The 23,115-nt window shown below is 38.6% G+C and overlaps 1 protein-coding gene and 1 long non-coding RNA gene across 3 annotated transcripts in view; one reads left to right on the top strand and one right to left on the bottom strand.

Moving 5' to 3' along the window:
* The window catches only part of LOC123865565, a 417,170-nt gene that overhangs the window by 242,546 nt on the left and 151,509 nt on the right, over positions 1-23,115 (top strand). The gene's annotated exons all lie outside the window — the stretch shown is intronic.
* Positions 4,453-23,115, bottom strand: part of LOC123865531 (serine/arginine repetitive matrix protein 1) — a 72,478-nt gene continuing 53,815 nt past the window's right edge. The window contains exons 2-19 of one of the 2 annotated variants that reach the window (XM_045906609.1): positions 21,391-21,530; positions 20,932-21,040; positions 20,519-20,691; positions 19,750-19,939; positions 19,447-19,537; positions 19,035-19,160; positions 18,424-18,672; positions 17,879-17,993; positions 16,792-16,899; positions 16,103-16,204; positions 15,828-15,914; positions 15,399-15,512; positions 14,833-14,998; positions 14,036-14,172; positions 11,577-11,682; positions 11,051-11,169; positions 10,388-10,619; positions 4,453-9,277 (exon numbers count right to left, since the gene is read on the bottom strand). In XM_045906609.1, coding sequence (XP_045762565.1) covers positions 9,149-9,277; positions 10,388-10,619; positions 11,051-11,169; positions 11,577-11,682; positions 14,036-14,172; positions 14,833-14,998; positions 15,399-15,512; positions 15,828-15,914; positions 16,103-16,204; positions 16,792-16,899; positions 17,879-17,993; positions 18,424-18,672; positions 19,035-19,160; positions 19,447-19,537; positions 19,750-19,939; positions 20,519-20,691; positions 20,932-21,040; positions 21,391-21,446 — 2,409 coding nt within the window. In that variant the 5' untranslated portion in view covers positions 21,447-21,530 and the 3' untranslated portion in view covers positions 4,453-9,148. Of the gene's footprint in view, positions 9,278-10,387; positions 10,620-11,050; positions 11,170-11,576; positions 11,683-14,035; positions 14,173-14,832; positions 14,999-15,398; positions 15,513-15,827; positions 15,915-16,102; positions 16,205-16,791; positions 16,900-17,878; positions 17,994-18,423; positions 18,673-19,034; positions 19,161-19,446; positions 19,538-19,749; positions 19,940-20,518; positions 20,692-20,758; positions 21,041-21,390; positions 21,531-23,115 lie in introns of both variants that reach the window. The other variant, XM_045906608.1, reaches the window with a different exon arrangement.

Below are 23,115 nucleotides of genomic sequence, written 5' to 3'. Positions count from 1 at the left end.
CCGCGAACAATCAACCCAAAACCCGCCCAAACCAAATCAAATATTTTTAGGGTTCAGTAGGTATCTTTAGAGAAAATAAAGATGTTGTAGTCTCGACTGTTGTAGTCGCATAAGTGTGCACTGTGCATGGCACCATTAAATATTGTGGGAGGCGACGACTCCCGGCGCGGCTGAGGTTCCCGCTTTGTCGCGCAGGTTTGGATGATGCATTAAGAGCACCTTCTTTAACCTTATTTTATCTGCTTGAACTCAGCTTATTTACTTTGACAAACTGCGGTTGAAATTTATCATCATCAGGATCAATCCATCGCCGGCTCACTACTTCTCCTCTCAGAATGAGAAGCTACCACACTGGCCAAGCGCGTATTGGCAGACCTTATGCACCTTTGAGGGAGCAGGTCAACTCTCAAGCATGCAGGTTTCTTAACGATGTTTTGTCTGTCTGCCGCGTCTTTCAAAAAATTAAAACCTATAAAGTAGGTACTTCGCGTTTACGTAGAATCATGAAATTTGGCAGGTAGCAATATTTTATAGCCCAAGCACTCTACTCCTGTGGCCCAAGTAGGTAGAGAAAAATCCGACAACTGTGAATTGTCGTTACATAAAAAAAAACTTGTACGGAACCCTTCATATGCGAGTGAGACTCGCACTTGAAGTTTTTGGTGGTTAATTAAAATACCATAAGCCTACGTTGTCGTATTAGTTTACAAATTGCGAAAACCAAATTATACTTGAATTTCGCGGGCAGGCCCGTCCTAATTAAGTTGCCAGAAAGGGCAACTTTCCAAAAATTATTCTAAATTAATCTGTCAGAACTATTTAATTATTAAAGTATCCATTGTTATGTATATTATGATCTCCTACTGTACGAATTAGTAACGTGGTATAATGGAGTACAAGCGCCATCTAGTTGTTAATGCATACTTCGATATTTTACTTGGAATATTTTAAACATTGGCCGATTGAAAAACTTGATAAAAGGGCATGGGATGGGCATGATGTTTAACAACTGTCAGATAATGAGATAAACCATGGACGTATTGATAAACTTTATCTACCTACTGAATTTTCACGTGGGAATCTGTCAAAATGTGAAAAAATCAATATAAAGGTTGCTTTACTTTGTCTGTGTTGGCGTTTGCTGGCGCGCGTGTGGTGCTTTTTTGGAGTGTTTTTTTGTTAGATGTGGCCGGTTTTTGTGTTCAAAACCCTTCAAAAAGTCACAACACGCGCGCCAGCAAACGCCACCACAGACGAAGTCCGAGTCGTGCCTTATACATATAGTTTCCCTAACTTGTAAACAAGTTGTAAACCTTGTAAATAACTACAAACTTGTTACTTGACATTGGCTAATGTAGCAGCGAATGTTACTGATAAATGAAATGCTGCTTACATATTTACACTTTGTATTATATGAACAAATATTTACAATATGGCTGTAGTTATAATAAAAACTGTGGTATAAAACGAGGGCCGGAGCTTGATGCTAGACCGAGGTGTTGCGGTCTTGATGTTTCTAAGGTGAAATCCGCTGCCCGGAGTTCGTCCAGGCCAGCAGGATATTTTGAATCGTTCTGTATCCAAATTGGGTTCTCTAAGTGACAGCTGCAAAGTGTGTTGTTTTCTTCACAGCTGCCAGTCTTAAAAGAGGCTGCATGCCTCTACATCACCCCCCTACGGAGTGAAAAAGAAGAGAAAAGAAAAAGATTAATAAATTATTTGTTAAGCAGCTTGATAGGGTACGAGGAAGCGAACCCTACGACCGGAACGAGTGGTGACAGAAGGTTGAGACGATTGCGAAGGGTCAGAAGGTGGAGAAGGGTGAGAAGGTTGAGAAGGCAAATCGGCTTGTTGAGGTTGAAAGATATAAGCCGGTTTTAAACGATCAATGGTTACTGCCATTGGTTTGCCTTTCACTTCAATTTTAAAATTCTTCTCACCACGTTCTAAGACTTTGTATGGGCCAGTGTATGGTTGTTCCAATGACCTTTTCATTGTTCCTCGACGCAAGAAAACGTAATCAGCGGAGGATAAATCCTTCGGAATGTAGAAAACTGTTTTACCACGTCTCGACGATGGAGTCGGAGATAACTCTGACATATAATTGCGAAGCCTATCAGCGAAGGCGTACGCCGGGTCAGAAACACGATCATTAGTAGGCGGGTTGAAAAATTCACCCGGTAATCGCAAAGGTTCTCCGTAGACCAGCTCCGCACTGGATAATCCAAGGTCTTCCTTCCATGCGCTCCTAATACCTAGGAGTACTAATGGTAAGTTGGCATGGCACATAATGGCTGCCTTGAGCTGTCGATGTAACCGCTCTACCATACCGTTGCACTGAGGATGGTACGATGACGTCATCCGATGCTGTGCTCCGGTCAACTCGACGATCTTCGTGAAGAGATGCGAGCTGAATTGAGAACCCCTGTCAGTTATAATGGTTACTGGACACCCTAGTCTCGCCACCCAGCCAGCTAAGAAAACGCTAGCACATGTTTCTGCAGTAATGTCTGGCATTGGGAATACCTCAGGCCATCGCGTAAAACGGTCAATGACTGTGAGGCAGTACTTAAAACCAGAGGAATAATAAGGTAAGGGACCTACTATGTCTAAGTGAATTACAGAAAAACGTTCAGATGGTGGACTAAAGGTTGATAATGGGGAAGATGTATGACGAGTGATCTTCGAACGTTGGCAAGCCTGGCAAGCTCGTGCCCACGTCCGACAATCCTTCTGTATAGATGGCCATACATAACGATCCATGACTAGACGAGCCGTTGCTCGAACACCTGGATGACTGAGGTTGTGAAGCTTTTCAAAAATGCTCCTCCTAAACATTTAAAAGAGCTTCAGGAGTTTCCCTTGCCGAAGACGGTACAAGATGTTCGAAGATTCCTCGGTATGGTGAATTTTTATCGTAAGTTTTTACCGGGCATAGCCCAGTACCAGGCTCCACTCATTGATGCTCTGTCAGCCATTCAAGGTAAAGGCGCTAAGCCGTTTATTTGGACGCCTGACTTAGAGCGTAGTTTCAACTCGTGCAAGGAGAGTTTAGCTAACGTAACTCTGTTAGCTCATCCAGTCGCCGACGCTCAACTCGGATTATTTACCGACGCATCTAGCTCACACGTCGGTGCTTGTTTACAACAAATATTTACAATATGGCTGTAGTTATAATAAAAACTGTGGTATAAAACGAGGGCCGGAGCTTGATGCTAGACCGAGGTGTTGCGGTCTTGATGTTTCTAAGGTGAAATCCGCTGCCCGGAGTTCGTCCAGGCCAGCAGGATATTTTGAATCGTTCTGTATCCAAATTGGGTTCTCTAAGTGACAGCTGCAAAGTGTGTTGTTTTCTTCACAGCTGCCAGTCTTAAAAGAGGCTGCATGCCTCTACACTAATCAGTACAAAGCCAGACGAGAAAAAAAAGGTTGCTATAGCAAAAAAAGTTGGATAAACGGTAGGTTTTTGGGGTTCCGTAGCCAAATGGCAAAAACGGAACCCTTATAGATTCGTCATGTCTGTCTGTCTGTCTGACCGTCCGTATGTCACAGCCACTTTTTTCCGAAACTATAAGAACTATACTGTTGAAATTTGGTAAGTAGATATATTTATTCTGTTTCACACAAAAATAGAAAAAAAAAAAACAATAAATTTTGGGGCTCCCCATGCTTAGAACTGAAACTCAAAATATTTTTTTTCATCAAACCCATATGTGTGGGGCATCTATGGATAGGTCTTCAAAAATGATATTGAAGTTTCTAATATCATTTTTGTCTAAACTGAATAGTTTGCGCGAGACACCTCCAAAGTGGTAAAATGTGTCCCCCCCACCCCCTCTAACTTCTAAAATAAGAGAATGATAAAACTAAAATAAAATTATGATGAACATTACCATGAAAACTTCCAACGAAAATTGGTTTGAACGAGATCTAGTAAGTAGTTTTTTTTAATATGTCATAAAAAATTTAAATGTGTTTAAATTTTCAAAGTAATATAACTATACCAAGACGGGTATCATATGAAAGGGCTTTACATGTATATTCTAAACAGATTCTTATTTACTTTTATGCATGATAGTTTTTGATTTATCGTGCAAAATGTCGGAAAATTACCAGAGTACGGAACCCTCAGTGCGCGAGTCTGACTCGCACTTGGCCGGTTTTTATTGTAGGTATTGAGAAGAACCCTATCACGTGAAACTCAAGATAGGGAATCTAGGCTAGGTAGAGAATATAATATACATTTAGGCGATTGAATTAGTCTTCAGGTCTTTCATGCGGCCACCTTGAACCTTCTATTGGCTGGTTACCAGCGCATAGTAAAATCAAAAATATTACGCATGTGCCTTTAATTTTCGCGCTACTGCGATTTACCTAAAGATTTTTTTTAATATTCTCTCTGAAAGCAACTCCAAAGGGGGAAAGAGGGTGTTATAAAATAAAACACATTGCTCATCAGACCACAATATAGTTTCTTTCTTTACGTTAAAATCCTAACAAAGTACGTAAATCTTATTTACACAAATAATGGAAGCATCCCATGCTAAACAATCTAATACTGTAACTCTAACCATTTTAGTACTCAATAATAAGAAAAGAGAATTCTACTTCGTCTTACTACATAATCGGTTAAACATTCATACCTAAAGGATTAATACACAAAGAATGTTGCATTAGTTAATTGTAAAATTATGATTACTTTGAAACAGACTATCAAAAGCCTGATTAATTCAATCTCTTTTATTACATTTACAAGTAAATAAATCAACATTTGTCGAATTCAACAGGACTCTCATTTGACTTTGAAGAGACGCAGACGCAACATTCTTTGTACAGTGTCCCATTTAAAACTGATTAAATGTATGTTAAAAACATGAACATGATAAAATTCAGTAATAATTGTAGTATTACAGACTGACACACCATTTAAGTTATTTGATAGTATATCACAGAAATAACAAATTGGGAACGAAAGTGGCAGTCTTTTATAAATGCTGCAGTATTTAGCACAAACGTAAATGCGTGTAGTACAAAATAATTGACGAATAAATAATTGAAGAAAAACATCCGATGTCCGATAGGTGATATGTTGCGGAACTTGTAAATTTTTTTTTTTCAATTTAACTGTGTAACATTACCATGACATTTTTATAAGATCATTATTTAGTGGAGCATGAAAAAGCAGACATTCAAATCCTATTTCTACGATAGATAAACAAGTGAATTAAGACCTGTGTTATTTATTTACAATTAGACCATTATTTATTGTGTTACATCGGAATAACTATTAATTAATATTATGCTTTAGAATTATTTCGTTTTATTGTGATATTGTCATATTTCTCTTCCAGTTACTTTAGGCTTAAAAATAATAATAATACAGCCCAGGCAGGAAATACTACATCGAACTTTATAAAGAGTTTTGGCTTCGTAGAGTGCCGTCTCTGTCACTCATACCTGAGTGACCTTTTTGTCGGTTTCAGAGACAGAGACAACGCTCTACGAATTCGTTCTCATTCCAAAGTTCGATGTACAATATTTTCCTGCCGGGCACTGTACTTAAATGGTTCTGCAATTTATTGTACTCCTATTATCACTTTATCATGCCACCTGCCTGCAACGTTTGCGGCGTAGCTGAACATACTACAAACATTTGATTTCTCGTTATGTCAGGTTTTCTAATTCATGCCTCGCTGATTGAATAGCTAGCTTATTCGTCACTGATAATGAGGTCTCAGTGTGTTATCTGTCGAGCATAAAAAATTTATTAGTAGCAGCCCCGAGTTGGAAAACTGGCGGTGTTACATCCCTATACGTCGGAGAACATCACAGAGTTCTTTTGGGAACACAAAAGTCCTGTCCAGCGCCTGAGCGTGTCAGATTGCCATCTCTTAAGAGCAAACCTTAGACGAAAGAAATTTATCGAGTACCTAGGTATTGGAAGAAACTATTGCCGTCGCGCTGCGCCCGATCACATGAGTACCAAACGAGTTATCAATGTGTGAACGAGTAGTGTGTTTGTGTGCCGGCCGCCCGCTTCCCGTGCGGGCCCTCGCGCCTCCCATGCCCGCGCCGCCGCGACGCGCCGCCGCCGACGGCCGCTCGCGCGAATCTGTGCAATCTGTGCGCCGGTTTCCGTCTGATACTTTACCTATTCGCTCTTATTACCTATTGTTTGATCTGGCTAAATTGTTAACGGACTTGATTCTTTGCTTCACTGTTTTGACTCGGTTTATGTAAATTTCGGAAGAAGTTTCTAGAAGTTTATGTTTCTGGTTCTGGTCTCCACACTTATGCACTATAACATGCTACTAATTGTTGAGATCTGTACTGATTGGAACTGCCGTAATTATTTGTCATAGAAAATATTACCCAGATTAAACAGGTACCACGTCTGATTTGGCGCGTGGCGTCAAGTCACGTGGTGTGTTATAACTGTTCCCATTTTTTTCTCCTAAAAACTTTGCTTGGTTAAAATGTTGGCCCGTATATAGGTAAGTTTGAAATTAAATAGGGTTTGGCATGTTGTATACATAAAGAGTGATATTCTAAATCAAAACAGGACTTTGTGAAGGTGGAGCCCGACTGTGGACTTATTAGTTATTGTATAAATACCGGAGATATTTGATTTCAATAATATATTATTATTACATATTTACCATGCATCAGTAACATAAATGTAACTGAACTGTATAACTGTAATGTAACTGAAGTAGAATAGAGCCAAAAACTTTTGAAATAGCCCGTGCCCCATTTTCCGTAATTTTTCGTCTACGCCCATGATAATAATTTCTTTCATCTTAATTTACATTATAAATATAAATTGAAAATGATCTAACTCTATGTTAATATAATGACAAATCCGTAACAGGAACATCTTTTACAAATACATAATTATTATGGAAATGAAATGCAATAGACACAAACATAATACATATAATTATAATGATGATAATAATAGCTGAAGAAACACGCCAAACAACAAATTAAATATATTAAAAGATCAATTAATATTTGGCTTACAATTATTACAATAAACTTTTTAATATTCATTATAATTAATTATGATCAAAAAACTGAGATAAATAATATTTTTAAGTATAGTACATTCTTAGATCAAAATGTAAGCACATTGTATTTTATAACGATTTTATACTCATATACAATATACAGTACAATTTAGAATTTTTAAGACACAAATATTTCTTGCCAAACGAATTCAAATGTAATAAAGTATAGCAACATTATAACGGTGTATGAAAAATTTGAATTTTTCGTTACGGCTTTAGTTTTGTTTTATCGTTTTTATACCAGAAACTATGCAAACATGAATGCATGCGATAGTTAAACTATCAGCTATCTTCGGTGTTAAAACAACTTATAAACAAATTTTACTCAATAATCAAAATTATTTAAAAAGGTATAGGTAGTCAGTGTTGAAATATTATTTTTTATATTTAAGTCAGTTTTGAAATAATTTCATATTTTACTAGCGACATCTAACGAGTTGGTATTATCGATTTTTGAGCTCAGAATTTGTATTCCATTTTTTGAAAGGCTCCTATCTAAGCTCGCGTCTTGTACATAGTTTAAAAGACGAAAATATCTTTACTAATTTTTTATCGAATGTTTACTTAGTTTTTTTATTTGTTCAAAAATATTATACTATAGCAGATAGCTATTACTTACACCTTCTATCTATATTGAGAAATAATTTATTTTGTAAATCTTTACAATAAATAGCATTACTAAAATAATAATTACTGATGATATAATTTGAAATATCTAGTCATACTGACTTTTGAGGAACGAGATTTGCGAGATCTTTGCAAATGCAAATTTATTCATACCAAAATCCTTTACCAAATACAAAATACTACCAGTATTTCTAGTGATAGCATAAGATAAGATAGTTTCTATATTTGAAATTAATGTAACCGTTATAAAACCCATCAAAAGAAATCCAAATTATTTTATCATTTATTATAAAGGTTTACAAATGATGCTGAACTACAGTGCCAACGATTTCATTAACTTAAAAGATATTTTTGACTAGATTATTCGTAAACGAAGATTTCGATTATCCACCGGATTTAAAATAATAAGTGATTTTTAAGTAAAGTAGTAATAATTATAACATTTGTAACCTAAAAAACACTTTAAACAGTATAAATTGACTTTAATATGTCAATTTATTTTTATATTCAAAAGTTATCAAGTAATGTTAGAAATATACAATAATATTTTTAATGAAATTGTTGGCAATTGCACTTCAGCTTAATTCGATATACTTAATGTAATTATTATTAAAGTAAGATTTTAAATTTAATCTGCCTAAACTAGTGAACAGGGGTCACTTATATAATTAACAGTCGACATTCGAAACATCAGCTATTATTGTAAAATAATTAAGTATAGTTTTCGTTATTGATCATCACATCATCATCAATCATTATATCGATTTCACGAAACCCGGTCACGAAATGTTTTTCAACGCAAAACTTAATGCTAGATTTATTTCTTCGTTCACAAGCCTAACTCAATGGAACAGATTATGGAAGTCGATTTTAACGGGTCTGCCCGCGAAATTCAAATTTAATTTGGTTTTTCGCAATTTGTAAACTAATACGACAAACTAGGCTTATGGCACTTTAATTGCGCCAATGGCAGTATCATCCTCACAGGTTTATATAAAAATCTTTACTTGAAAGCTAATTTACAAATTACGTAAAACCGAATTAAATTTGAATTTCGCGGGTAAACCCGTCTCTTGCACCTTAAAGTTGACTTGTGGATAATATGTATTTGTTACAAAGTTGCACACAAAAGTTGGCAATATTATTAAGTTGGTATTTTTTTATCAATTTTTGAAAGCAACATTGAACTGCAAAAATCAAAAAGTTCTATGGTTTGATTCTTTCGAATTATTGTTTTGTTTGGATGTATTGTTGTCTTTGTCTTGTCAAATTATTTAAAATGCGACGACCGTCAAATTTTTCCATACCTAAGCATATTGCAAACGCTCTTCGTCATATGATATCAATATCAAACAAGTCAAGGTCAATACTTATACAAACTAATTGTTTTGCGAAAAGATCTTAAAAGATCTTGTCATTTGTTAGAGTAACTTATGTTTAAAAATCGTTATCTACTGAGGCGGTTGTATTTGAGCTTTCCGACACTGACACAGCCATTTGATAATTCTCGCATTTCGTTCCACCACGCTCGGCGGCTCTGTGTTCCGATAGATCTGCTTTTGGACTCCCGGGCCTTGGACCTGTAACAAATAAATATAAAAGTTATATTAAAGAAAATTATACATTAACAAAATCTAATTAAAATAAGTACCTACTTAAGTAATTATAAGTAGGTATGAAAATAGTCGTTTCGTTTTGATCAGCGGGGCAGAATTTATTTTTACTGATTGAGTTTGACTTAAGATTTAAAAGTTAATGTAGTTCCAGCCACCGCTATGTAATATTAAAATACAGTATTTTGCTGTTATTTTCAAAAATGTCTATTTTAAAAGTGGGGAAAAATTAAAAATGTCCATAGGTAAATCTCTATTAGCTAGTTAAAGTTGTCTTAAATAATAATTAAAACTGTCTCCACTGTTGGCTCTTGACTAGAAAATATCGGATTGTCCTCTCCCCCTTTCTTGATATGTCCATCGTAGTCTCGGGTCCATGCCCAAATAGTCCACTTACCGTATAGTCCGCAGCAGCTGCCAACTGATTAGAGTCCACAGTAGACGCAGACGAGAAGAACACCGGCCTGTCCTCATCCCCGTCCTTGATAAGTCCATCGTACTGTCTCGAGTCCATGCCCAAATAGTCCACTTACCGTATAGTCCGCAGCAGCTGCCAACTGATTAGAGTCCACAGTAGACGCAGACGAGAAGAACACCGGACTGTCCTCATCCCCGTCCTTGATAAGTCCATCGTACTGTCTCGAGTCCATGCCCAAATAGTCCACTTACCGTATAGTCCGCAGCAGCTGCCAACTGATTAGAGTCCACAGTAGACGCAGACGAGAAGAACACCGGACTGTCCTCATCCCCGTCCTTGATGAGTCCATCGTACTGTCTCGAGTCCATGCCCAAATAGTCCACTTACCGTATAGTCCGCAGCAGCTGCCAACTGATTAGAGTCCACAGTAGACGCAGACGAGAAGAACACCGGACTGTCCTCATCCCCGTCCTTGATAAGTCCATCGTACTGTCTCGAGTCCATGCCCAAATAGTCCACTTACCGTATAGTCCGCAGCAGCTGCCAACTGATTAGAGTCCACAGTAGACGCAGACGAGAAGAACACCGGACTGTCCTCATCCCCGTCCTTGATAAGTCCATCGTACTGTCTCGAGTCCATGCCCAAATAGTCCACTTACCGTATAGTCCGCAGCAGCTGCCAACTGATTAGAGTCCACAGTAGACGCAGACGAGAAGAACACCGGACTGTCCTCATCCCCGTCCTTGATAAGTCCATCGTACTGTCTCGAGTCCATGCCCAAATAGTCGAAGAATTGCTGCAGCCTCACTGATTCTCCAGATGGACTATCTGGAGAATCTTCTCCGTCGCACGGTGCAGAGGCTGGACTGCGGCCGTCTGTGCGTCTGTACCTAAAAAAAATTTTTATTGCACTTTAAAAAAGTGTTCAAAATGGTACAAAAACCAAAATAATTTTAATGACTTTATATAATCATAACCTAAAATGTTTTGAAAAAATATTGGGTGACTTTCTGAAAAATTTTCAACTCACAATCAAATTGAGATAATTTAAGAACAAACTACTTAATTACTCTGATGTAATACTATAACGGTAAAATCGCCGTAACGTCCGTATTGCAAAAAAAAAATTAAATGAAATTAAAATTTATTTACTTATCTAATTTAAGTAGGTACATGCGTTTCGTGGAGTCCTGGACTCTCTGGATATCTTTTGCATTTTGGTTGCAACGTTATTTTTCAGGCATTACTTACTTACGTCCAATTAATCGACTGGCAATTCTTTTAAATGAATCATATTTAAAAACCTCATAAGGCCACAAACCTGTCTGATATATCTGATTTTGAGCGCAATATAGGTCTTGGCCGCCTTTGCTTGTATCGAAGGCACCTTTGACGTTTAAACGTGCCCAGCGGTGACGTCACTTCCTCTGGCGGACAAATCTGGAACAAAACGATTTTGTTTTATCCGGTTCAAAGGACCAACGCAATTCATGAAAATCCTCTATAAAAGAAGAAACTGACTGACCGACTTATCAATGAACAACTCAAAGGCTGGGTCTATTAACTTGAGATTTTGTATATTATGTAGGTTTTAAGCAGGTACCGTAACGTAGAGATCCGAACATTCTAATACGCACTGCTAGAATATAGAATACCTTTCCTTATTGCCACCAGCTGTGGTAGTATTGGAACCTTTAAGTCAACTGCAGTTAAGCGCAAGTTTAAAAAGTAAGGTCTTACTAAGAAAGATTTTGAGAAATTCTACCCAAAAGGAGTTGAGGTGGGTCAGCTAGGCGTAATATCTGCCAATGATGTAATTATGATTAGATCAAATCGTTAATGCTTACCTGTGCAGTATTGACATACTCCTGCTTGTCATCAACGCGCGGTCGCATACGCGATTCCTGGTACTGAGGCTGTTTGCTGATCAGCTCCGTACTTGGTTCGTGGTATCTGTTGACAGTAATTGAAGAAAGGATATAATAATGTTTAAGCCTCGATAGCTCAACGGTTGAGGAGTGGACTGAATTCCGAAAGGTCGGTGGTTCAAACCCCACCCGTTGCACTATTGTCGTACCCACTCCTGGCAAGCTTTACGCTTAATTGGAGGGGAAAGGGGAGTGTATTAGTCATGATAAGCATGGCTAACATTCTTTATAAATAAAAAAAAGTGAACCAATATATTGTTATAACACACCAAAAACAAACTGATCACGATGTCTTCAGAAACAAATGAACTGAAGAGCTGCAGGTTTATCCATTATCAATTTTTAATGTCAAAAGAATTTTTGCTGGACTCTATCAGGAGTGTAATGTTTTTTCAAAATTTAGGTCCTGAATGTCATATTTTCTAAACTGCTAAGTAGGTAGGTTATCGGCATGGGAGACATAAGCGATTTCTAATAACTAGAAACGAAGGTCAAGTGGTTAAGCCTTGATTGACAAAATATACTTAATACTCGCGTTGCTATTAAATTGCTAAACCAATAGTTTTGTAAATGTGATTTAAATTTTAAAATTGTATACCGGGTAAGAATACCCACTATGTTGGAGAAGCTAGCCCTTTGCGCAAGACCTCATAACTGCTCAAAAACTCATATTTGCAACGCGCACGCATCGACAAGTAACTTGAATTGGAATGTCCTCTTGAACCATACCACGTTGCACTTTGAGCAAGTTGCGGGGTAGAGCACAGTTGTTGCACAAACCCAGTTTTAATCAAAAAATAGTCTGAACATTTGGCCATAGATACAAAATATATTCATTGATGGCTACTGTAGGTTACACACATACTTATTTAAAAATAAATGTTTAAAAAAAGAAAAAGAAAAAATCATCACTCAATATTTATACGTCAAGACTGTTTTGTTAATGTTGTTTATTTATGTTGTGAGAAAAATTAAAACTAAATTTTACGAAGGAGCTCGTGTCGTTTAATTATTTTATCATCAACGCACCGAGGATTCCTTTACTGGTGACCCCGACGTGATATATACTATGAATAAATTCGAAGAAATTACATAAAGTTGAGTGTTTTATAAGCATACCAGAAGTGAACCTCAATAAAAATATAATAATAATAATAATAATAATAATAAGCCTTTATTTCCCAATAAGATTAATAATATAATACAATTTTAAGATTAATAATATAATAAGATTATTTTATTTTATTACAATAGGTAGATATGCTTTATTAGTTCAGTTCATTGAATTCTGTTACCATACATACTGGCAAAAAATAATACCTACATAGTTAAGTGTTTCGTTAATCAAGTTCAAATCGTGATAGTATTTTATCATCAGCTGTTTGGCATAGTATATGAAACTATTTATACATAAAATAAACAATAAATTACTACTTTCTTTTTAAATACAATAAATTATACAGTTAAAACCAAAAATATTGAAAAAGCTAATTTATTCTTTATTCAGCTATGCTGTTTTTAATTATAATTCTTAACTTATTAGGTATTTTATCATCAGCTGTTTGGCATAGTATATGAAACTATTGATACATAAAATAAACAATAAATTACTACTTTCTTTTTAAATACAATAAATTATACAGTTAAAACCGAAAATAGTGAAAAAGCTAATTTATTCTTTATTCAGCTATGCTGTTTTTAATTATAATTCTTAACTTATTAGGTACATTGTTGTCAAGTTACGATCATATTTTAATAGTTTTGTGATTAGTAGGCCTAAATGTACCTTTTTCTTTTTTAAGAATCATAATCTATGTTCGCCTTTACAAAGAAAATATAGTAACTAAGAATGCTTTAGGTATATTATATATATATATATATTCTATATAATATTCGATATTAATTTATTATTTTACTATAACATTTTGCTGTAAATTTTATTATAGCTAACATTTTATAATTTTAACTATGTTTTATATAAGTATGATAATACAATACTATGCTTAACTTAACATCCTCAGTTTTCCTTTATTGGGTTACCCTTTCGTGGGTATAGGCCTCCTCCATCAGTACACATTTAAATCTTACATCTTACAATAAAAATATAAGAAAGAATAAATATAACCCTTATTTGCATGATTAAGGCTTGAAACTCAACAAAACTAAGTTAGCGCAATAATAGCAGACTGATAAAACACGTCCGCACACTAAGATCGACCGAACCAAAGTGAGTCGAACTCTCGCAGGTCACTTTCAAGATAGTTTTCCGAGGTGGCGCCACCGTTGCGTTCCTAAAAACATTACCAACAGATGCCGCGTGACTTCCGTTCAAAAGCGCGGCAAACATGTGCGATAACAGTTTTCAGTGAGTGGGTTACCTGGTATACTCCCTGGCGTTGGCGTACTCCTTCCTACCCACGTTGAGGCACTTAAGCGGGGTTTTGTACGTGCAGTCATAGTCTCCATAGTCGTAGAGCGGCGGTTCATCTTGGAACTGGGGTGGAGGTGCGCTCGCCTGTATAACAAAAATATGATTAGTCAAAGAAACTTCACAGCTTGGCATGATTTCTTATCAAATTCCTCCACCACTAATTTGTGGCTCCCTAACGGCTCCGAAAATATTATATCATGCCCCTTAAAGGAACCTTATAATAATTGTATTGTTTGAGTAATTAGCGGTTAAGTTCTGTAATGCTTTTGTCCCGTGTTGATGTTTAAAGTAGTACGCATAGAAATTGTCATAATATCCGGTCTTAGTGCGATGCAAAAAGTTGTCTTATTTTATGTGGTGGAACAGAATTTTAAGGAAGGGTTAAAGGACGAGGCAAGCAGATTGGCACATAAATGTATAATTGTATGGTATTCCAGAAGCGTATGTCGATTATATTAGACGGGCTGAAACTGGCTGAAAGTAATATTAAATAAAACCAATCCTGTATGTTTCTGGGACTACATCAGTAGCCTGCGGTCTAAAGGGGGATTTGAACCTAACGTTACATAGTAATGGTTGTATGCACACAGGAATAGATGAGGCCGAAGCCTTTGCGAATTTCTTTGCAAACGTGTTTCTGTCTGAGGTGCCCAGTTGAGTGTAGTTGAGGCATATCTTAGTGACGGTAAGCTAAATAATACTGTCTTCCATATGTAAGGCAGTTTTTGGCGTGCCTGTGCTTACTTGGAAGTGTATGCCGACGCGCGGGTGCGGTGGGTGCGGATGCGGGTGCGGGTGCGGCGGGTAGGGCGGCGGGGGCGAGGGCGCGCCGTCCTGGAACTGCGGCGGCGCCGACACGTAGCACTGCTCCAGGGTACTGCCGTTGTTGGCTTGCCATGACGCGTAGCCTCTGCAACAAAACCATACTGTTATATGCCATGAATTTACGCACAGGCACGGATATAGAATAGAATACAATATACTCAAGTAATCTTTTACAAATGCTTTTGAATCGTCAAAATAATTTACCACTGGTTCCGAATGCCATTCCTACCGAGAAGAACCAGCAAGAAACTAGGCGGTTGCTCTTTTCAAGTGTTGGTGTGGCGAAGTGGCGTTGCACCGCACTACCACTTCCCGCCTCGTCTCTCTGGTCCCAAGTCTGATGTGCGTATGCGGTGCGCCGGCGCAAAGTATCTTATGGCACGGTACAGCGATTTCTATGTAGGATGACACAGCGGTACCGCTCAGGCGCCGCACAGCCAACGCAACGCATTGCTTCTTCACTCTTAGCAGTAGTAGGTACAAACCTGTTTCTTTCATGGTGCGTATTGGTGTTGTCTCGCGCGTGAGGCGGGGCGCTGCGTTGCGTGTAGTGACCACTGGAGCCGCCCGAATCTCGAGCGAACGACGAACCACAGCGGCTGCAAACAATATAATTTTTATGTAAATCAAATGGTGAAGTCAGACGCTTGCAGCAAACCACATACAGCAAGCATCGGCAAACACCACAAAGTTATTTCCATACAGTGTTTGGCTTGCAACCATTCGGATCGGACGACAAGTACTCCCAAGCGTTGGCAAGCATACGCCATCCATACGCTTGCCAGTGCTTGTTGTATATTGTTTGTCGCAAGCATGTGGATCCACCAAAACGTTAAATATAATTAAGGTTTTATCTAAGCTCCAAATTTTACTAAAAATAACATATTCGTCGAAGACAAAACAATTGCACCTACCTATTATATGATTGATAATTTTCTTCACCAGGCGAAGGATGCTCAGAAAATGCATCGCAAGATGACATCAGAGAGGAATGGTTTGATCTAAAAAATAATACAAATTAGCTCGTGCCTATAGCACCAGTTGCGAGAGTAAATAAGCTGTGCTTTATGCTTTTGTATGAAAATGTTTAGAGTCCAGAAAACACTGATGAGAGAAAATTAATGTCGTGTAAGATACTATGTTACACCTACTGCATCAAATATTTAATTAGACTTTATTAAACGGTTACCTTGTTCCTTTAGAAGAACAAGATGCAGTACGATGGTGAGCTGAATGCCGCCTTCGTCGCGGCGACCGTCCTATCGACTCTGTGCCCACTACTACATTCACACTGCAACAACAACATACTTAGATATATCCGGCTCGAAGGGCCAAAATTGTATCCTATAGAGTAAATTATTTACTGAGGCACTAAAGACCTAAAGATAAGAACTTTTCCAGTTGAAAGCATCAAGGAATACATCATCATTATCTAGAACCAGTAGCTCGATTCCGTAAAACCGGCATCGATCTTTATTGCAATCACAATTGTTGTTATTGGCTAAATGTATGCAATTCTTGTTGCAACAATACATTGTAGCCAATAGTGAGCGAGCATCAACCAATCAGCGAATTGCGATCGTGACATTGTAGCTGTCGTTCGAGCAGCAGTATCCATTGCTTGACATAAGCTTCTTTTAAGTAGGTACGTTACCTATCCTCGACCTTTCGTATTCAATCAATGCCAGCCACGTTTTGGATGTTATCGTTTCACCTAGCCGGGAGGACGCTTTTTACTCCGTTTGCCGAAACGCAATCTCCACTCGAGAACCTTACGACTCCAGTAGTTGTTGGTCCTCTGACTACTGCTATTGCTACTGCTACTGTCATTGCTACTTCAAGCTATCAAGGAATATAATAAGGCTTAAGTCTGCTTACTGTTCAGGATAGACGTGCGCCTGGGCATGCAAGTCTGGTAACGATTTATGGCTGTTAATATTTGTGCTGTCGTCTTCACGTGCGCTCGGCTGTGAATGTGAATTTGATCTGGAAACATAAAATTTGTTTGAGTAACTGATCTTAAAACTCAAGAATGTACGTCTACTATAGTCTTTAAAGTTAGCTTGACTGAGAGGGTTGTTAAGTAGGGTGTGGGTTGAGGAAGTGTGACAGTGACGTTGAATGTCTTGATTTTTATGTCAACTGTCACCCTCATGTAACCTTCCTTATCTCGCGAGCGGTACTCAGTGAAACGGTATATTATTATCTACTAGCTGATGCCCGCGACTTCGTCCGCATGGATTTACATTCTTCAAAATCCCGCGGGAACTCTTTGACTTTCCGGGATAAATAGTAGCCTATGTGTTAATCTAGGATATAACCTAACTCCAATCCAAATTTCAGCCAAATCCATCTAGTAGTTTTTGCGTGATTGAGTAACAAACATGCACACATTCATATTTAGAATATTACTAGCCGATGCCCGCGACTTCGTTCCCGTGGATATAGGTTTTTAAAAATCCCGTGGGAACTAATTGATTTTCCGGGATAAAAAGTAGCATATGTTTTAATCCATGGTATATAATCCATCTCCAGTCCAAACAGCCAAATCCGTTCAGTAGCTTTTGCGTGAAAGAGTAACAAACATCCATACATACATACACAAACTTTCGCGTTCATAGGTAACTAGATGATGCCCGCGACTTCATCCGCGTGGATTTAGGTTTTTTGAAATCCCGTGGGAACTCTTTGATTTTCCGGGATAAAAAGTAGCCTATGTGCTAATCCTGGATATTATCTATCTCCATTCCAAATTTCAGCCAAATCTGTCCAGTAGTTTTTGCGTGAAGGAGTAACAAACATACACACACACACACACACACACACACACACACACACACACACACACACACACACACACACGCACGCACACACACACACACACACACACACACACACACAAACTTTCGCCTTTATAATATTAGTGTGATTATTAGGCTAAGTAAATCTTTGTGAAAGTACTAACCTAATATATCTAGGTGCGGAGTGAGCATATTCAGCAGGCGGGCTGATGGCTTCCAACTGATCGCCGCTGCGGGAGATGTCGTCTGGTAACTGATGCGGACTTGACTGGGGGCTTGCTGCAAAGAGCATGTTAACTTTAGTCACGGCACTCTTGAAAGACTTTGATTGTGCAACAGTTCTGGCTCATTTTTTTTTTAATTACTTGAAATAGATCATAGTAACATCACAATGACTTTTTAGTTACGGTGTACAGGGTCGAAAGCCTTTGTCCAAACATTAAAATAATTCTGATTCAGATTTTTGTGACTTTCGACCTTGTTTGCTAACAGCACAATAAACACTGCATAAAGTAATAGTGATATTCTTAAAAAAAGGTGTCCTAGTTCCCGTATAAAATAGTTTATTAATGCAAGGAGGGCTAATTTCTCCAAAAACATTAAACTTTTATATCAACGATGCCATACAATGAATTCAAAGCTATACACCAACCAACCAGCAACGTAAGGGTTTGAAAACTAATAAGTACTACAATTTTATTAGACTTACGTATTGAATATGCACTCTTGATAACTACTTCGCTAGGCCTCTGTCGTGGTATTACGAAAGATTCCGGAAAGAATACTCTCGCATCTCCGAAATTTACCGGCCGACTCTTATCTTCCGATTTATGTTTGGAACCGGAAGTTCCGGATGATGAGGTTCCGGAGAAAGTTCCGGACGTGTGCTGGGAACGGGGTATCTCTCGTTCCGGATACGTATCCTTTAGCCGGCGTGCTTCGGAGAACATTTTTTGCGCTGGAAATTTTTGCAGACCTTAGTATGTCAGACCTTACATTATGTGGCTTGAATTTCACAGCTTTTGAAAATATTTTTTTAGTTTGCCTTCCTTTCTTAAAAAAAAAACATGCCAACTTGCAAATAAGCAACATTGACTATTTGAACTAGGTATACAATATTAAAATACTACCATTTACATATATGTACTATTCAAGATAAAGTATATTTTAGGTACAGGTAGTCTCTTTTAACTTTTGTTTTACGTCCTGTTTCTTGCTTCTAGGGTTCCGTATCTCCAGAGAAAAGAGAGGAACACTTAAAGGATCACTTCGTTATCAGTCGGTCTGTTTCCTAATTTTCTAATTCATTTTTTAACTTACAGACATAAGCCGGTGAGTACACATTCTCTCTACTGTCAGAATGTTCCAGCAACCTTCGCAACGTGTTCTGCAAACCTTCGCCCGCGCTCACCGCCCTTCTAGTGCTAGCTATCCGAGTTGTTGCATCTGAAATAAGATATTAAACGTTTATTATTTCAGTATTTTCTATTTCTTTAATTAGTATCAAAGCAAAATTCATCCGTCCTTTAGCTAATACGTCATTAAGTGTAATAAATATTTTTGAGTTATCGTTAAAAAAAATGTGGAAAATTTCAAAATCTGGTGTTTTAAAAAATAATGCTAAACACATAGGACCAAGGTTTTTAGTTAGTTAGGTAGGGTCTAATAAGAATTGTAGTTCTCAAGGAATCTCCAAAAATTAATAATGATGTGAAAAAGACAATCAACTTACAAGGATTACAGCAGGCCTCATTGTTCAGAGTGCCGGAGCTGACTAGATGACAGCCCCCGGCTGCTATCGCTTGACTTAGCCCGCTGCTTACCTGCAACAGTAATAATATTGTAAGTAGGTACTATTGAAACTCTCAGACATACGATTTCCTCACGATATTTTCCTTTACCGTTAAAGCAAGTGATACTTAACCACTAGGCTATCACACTTTACATCAGCAATTAATACCAATTTAATTGGTATTAACTGCTACATTTTCTCCTACGAGGAAAAAAATAAGTTGTCAAAATTCTTTCCACTTACCCTCAAAGGCAGTTCTTGCTTCCGATCCAGTACGGTTTCAGACTTGACATAGAACGCTTTGGATTCCGCCAGCAGTTCCACGGCGGACTTCCGCTTCTGCTGCTGCTGCGGCATCAGAGAACGCGGTTGCGCCATGTCTTTCTTGCGGGGCAGCTTGAAACTGGCGAACAACGAATCTGCTAGACGACGCCTGAAATTATATCAAGTTATTAATAAATTGACAGGACATAGTCGACGGCAGTTTCTTGGGGTCGAGATGAGATTATATTACTGAAATCTTCTACCAATTATTATTTGAGCTAGGTGGGAAAAGTCACCATGATAATACCACTTAGCAACTGTTACATAGTTTGAAGTATACAAACTTAGTATTTCTAGACCCTCAGACTTTTTTCTGACCTTCTCTCCTGGACCTTGTACCTGCCAGACTCGACGTTGAGCCACCTGACCAATGTCTCACTTTGTGCAGCATGCTTTGCCAGTTACTCCCTGGTGCATTCGATGGACACACCTCAGTCATGAGGTCCCGGTTCCAAATAATCTGTCCAGAATCATATCCTAAAAGTAAATTCTCAACCCACCTCGGCGGTGATTCAAAGGATCTGGAGCGACCTTGGACCAGCCAGACTCGACATTGGGTCGACTCCTCAGGGTCGCGCTTTATGCCGAATGCTTTGCTAGTTCCTCTCTGGTGCGTTGGACAGACACCTCAGGTATGAGGTCCCAGTGCCAAAAATATGACCATCCTAAAAGTAAATTCTCAACTCACCTAGGCGGTGATTCAAAGGATCTGGAGTATACAGTTGATGTGGCCACGCCCTCGAACTTCTTCCTGACCTCCTCGACCTTGGACCAGCCGGACTCGACGTTGAGCCGCCTCGTCAGTGTCGCGCTTTGTGCCGCATGCTTTGCCAGCTCCTCCCTGGTGCGCTTGACGGACACCTCAGTCATGAGGTCTGGTGCCAAAATCTATCCAGAATCATATAAAAGAAATAATTACTCAACTCACCTAGGCGGTGATTCAAAGGATCTGGAGTATGCAGGTGATGTGGCCACGCCCTCGAACTTCTTCCTGACCTCCTCGACCTTGGACCAGCCGGACTCGACGTTGAGCCGCCTCGTCAGTGTCGCGCTTTGTGCCGCATGCTTTGCCAGCTCCTCCCTGGTGCGCTTGACGGACACCTCAGGTATGAGGTCCCGGTGCCGCCCCGTCCGCGCCTCGTGACATCTTTCGATGAACTGACGTCTTCGCGCTGTAAGTGTTGCTGATTCTTCGTCGTCGTCGAAGCACCTGAAATTGTGATTACTTTATTACATTTTTGAATAAGGATAAAAGCAGAATGTTTCTCATACTAGCTCGTAAATGATTTTGTGAATTCTTAAACGAAGAGTTGCCAGGTTTTTGAATACTTGATGTTTTATGAAGATTTTGACGGACTATACTGCAATCAAAGATGTCAGCGAAACCCTGGCTTTTTTAAAATTCAGATACAAGTTAGCCCTTGACTGCGATTCCACCTGGTGGTAACTGATGATAGCGATGATGCAGTTTAAGATGGAAGCGGGCTAACCTGGAAGGGATATGGCAACTGCATGGCTTTTAATCAGGTCCCTACTTGATGTATCGGGTTGATCGATTACCTAGCAGGCTGTGCGAGGTGCGAGCGGCACGGCTGGTAGCAGGAGAGCGCGGCCATTTCGCCGAGCGCGAGTCTGCACGCACTCCGCGATCATCATTTGCCCTCCGCCTGCCGTCCTCCGCCTCGCACACGCTCGATTATCTGAAACAAGATGACCACAATTAAATACCTTCTTTATGGTTACTTTCATACGATGTTACTTGGGATTTGATTTTATTGAGATACAAGTTAGCCCTTGACTGCAATCTCACCTGGTGGTAAGTGTTCATGAAGTCTAAGATGGAAGCGGGCTAACCTGGTAGGGGTATGACAGTTTTTACACAGCATTGTACCGGAACGCTAAACCGCCTAAACTAAAACCACGTTGGGTGATGGGATATTTTTATAATTTTATTTCGTCATTATACTTCAGCATTATATTTATCAGATCAAAGCAGCATGGGTACGTGTCGTCATTATATACTAATTACCAAACATCCTGTACATATGTAGGCTATAAATTATATCACGCGGACGAAATCGCGGGTAAAAGCTAATCTAAAATATTTCTTTAGGAATGGAATGGATAAGTACCACCTAATACTTTACAGGGATTCATAGGCTGTTTGACTTGAAACAGTTTTGATATCCTAATTTTTCACGCGTCACTCGCATTTAATAGATATACCATTGTCCTGAATGTCCCATGACCTGTACAGGTGCCCTAAAAAGCGCAAACATAGATGAGTACACTGTCCTGTAATTTAGGCGTCTAGCTATTGGTAGGAGCAACATCTATTTATCATAAAAAGTCGTGACATCGTACGATCAGAAGATTTTCAAGCAGTTAACACTAATAATGTTATCACAGGTAAAGGCAATAAGTTGGCAACTAATTGGCTTGCTTATTGGCAACATATTGGGTAATACTTATTTAATTAGCAATTTATTGGGTAATAGGTAAATTAGCGACATAATATATGTATGAATTCATTCTTCTTCTATTCTATAATTCTAAGGTAAGTACCTACGTACCTGCTTACCTGAATACGAAAAAAGTGAAACTGTAAAAGTAACAATAACATTATCAAGGTAGAGTAGGTAGTTCATCGCATGGCAAAAGCATAGAATCAACCCAAAACACGCAACGCCTAATTGCCCATTTGCTCTAATGGTATGTAATGGACATTGGTTAATTAGATGAATTTGGCTCGGCCCTTGTCCCACGCTGGTATAGAGTGAAAACAACGTGAAAACTGAAAGGTATTTAGCCTAAAATACCTCTACTTTGGTATACCTATTTACTACTTTCATGTGAACGAGGAGGAGCCACCATGACACAAAGTTCATAGTCATTGACCGTCCCTGCCTGTGCTGGGGAGTGGGGACAATAGGGATGATGACTACTAGTCAAATCAGTGACTTTTTATCAAACGTCAAAACGCTCGCTTAGTAAGAGAGCTTGTATGAAATGCACAGATGTGACGTCATAGACATATGACATAATTGGACGTAATCGATAATTTAAAATTTAGCAAACTTAAAACTAACATCGAACGTGGATTTTACGAATTTTGGAAGTCCCTCTATATAATGACTCCTAATAAGTAAATAACTTATTTTAGACATAGGCATGATGTCTAAAATAAGTTATTATTTATTAGCCGAGAAACTTTCAGCTTTTATAAAATAACGAACGGCTGGCACGCGCTGGCTCTTAGTGCATAACGTTTCTGTTCTAAGGTGA

The sequence above is a fragment of the Maniola jurtina genome, chromosome 5, assembly GCF_905333055.1.
Source record: "Maniola jurtina chromosome 5, ilManJurt1.1, whole genome shotgun sequence".
Lineage (NCBI taxonomy): Eukaryota > Metazoa > Arthropoda > Insecta > Lepidoptera > Nymphalidae > Maniola > Maniola jurtina.
The sequence above is the reverse complement of the archived record's forward strand: the minus strand, read 5'-3'. Positions and strand labels throughout refer to the sequence as shown.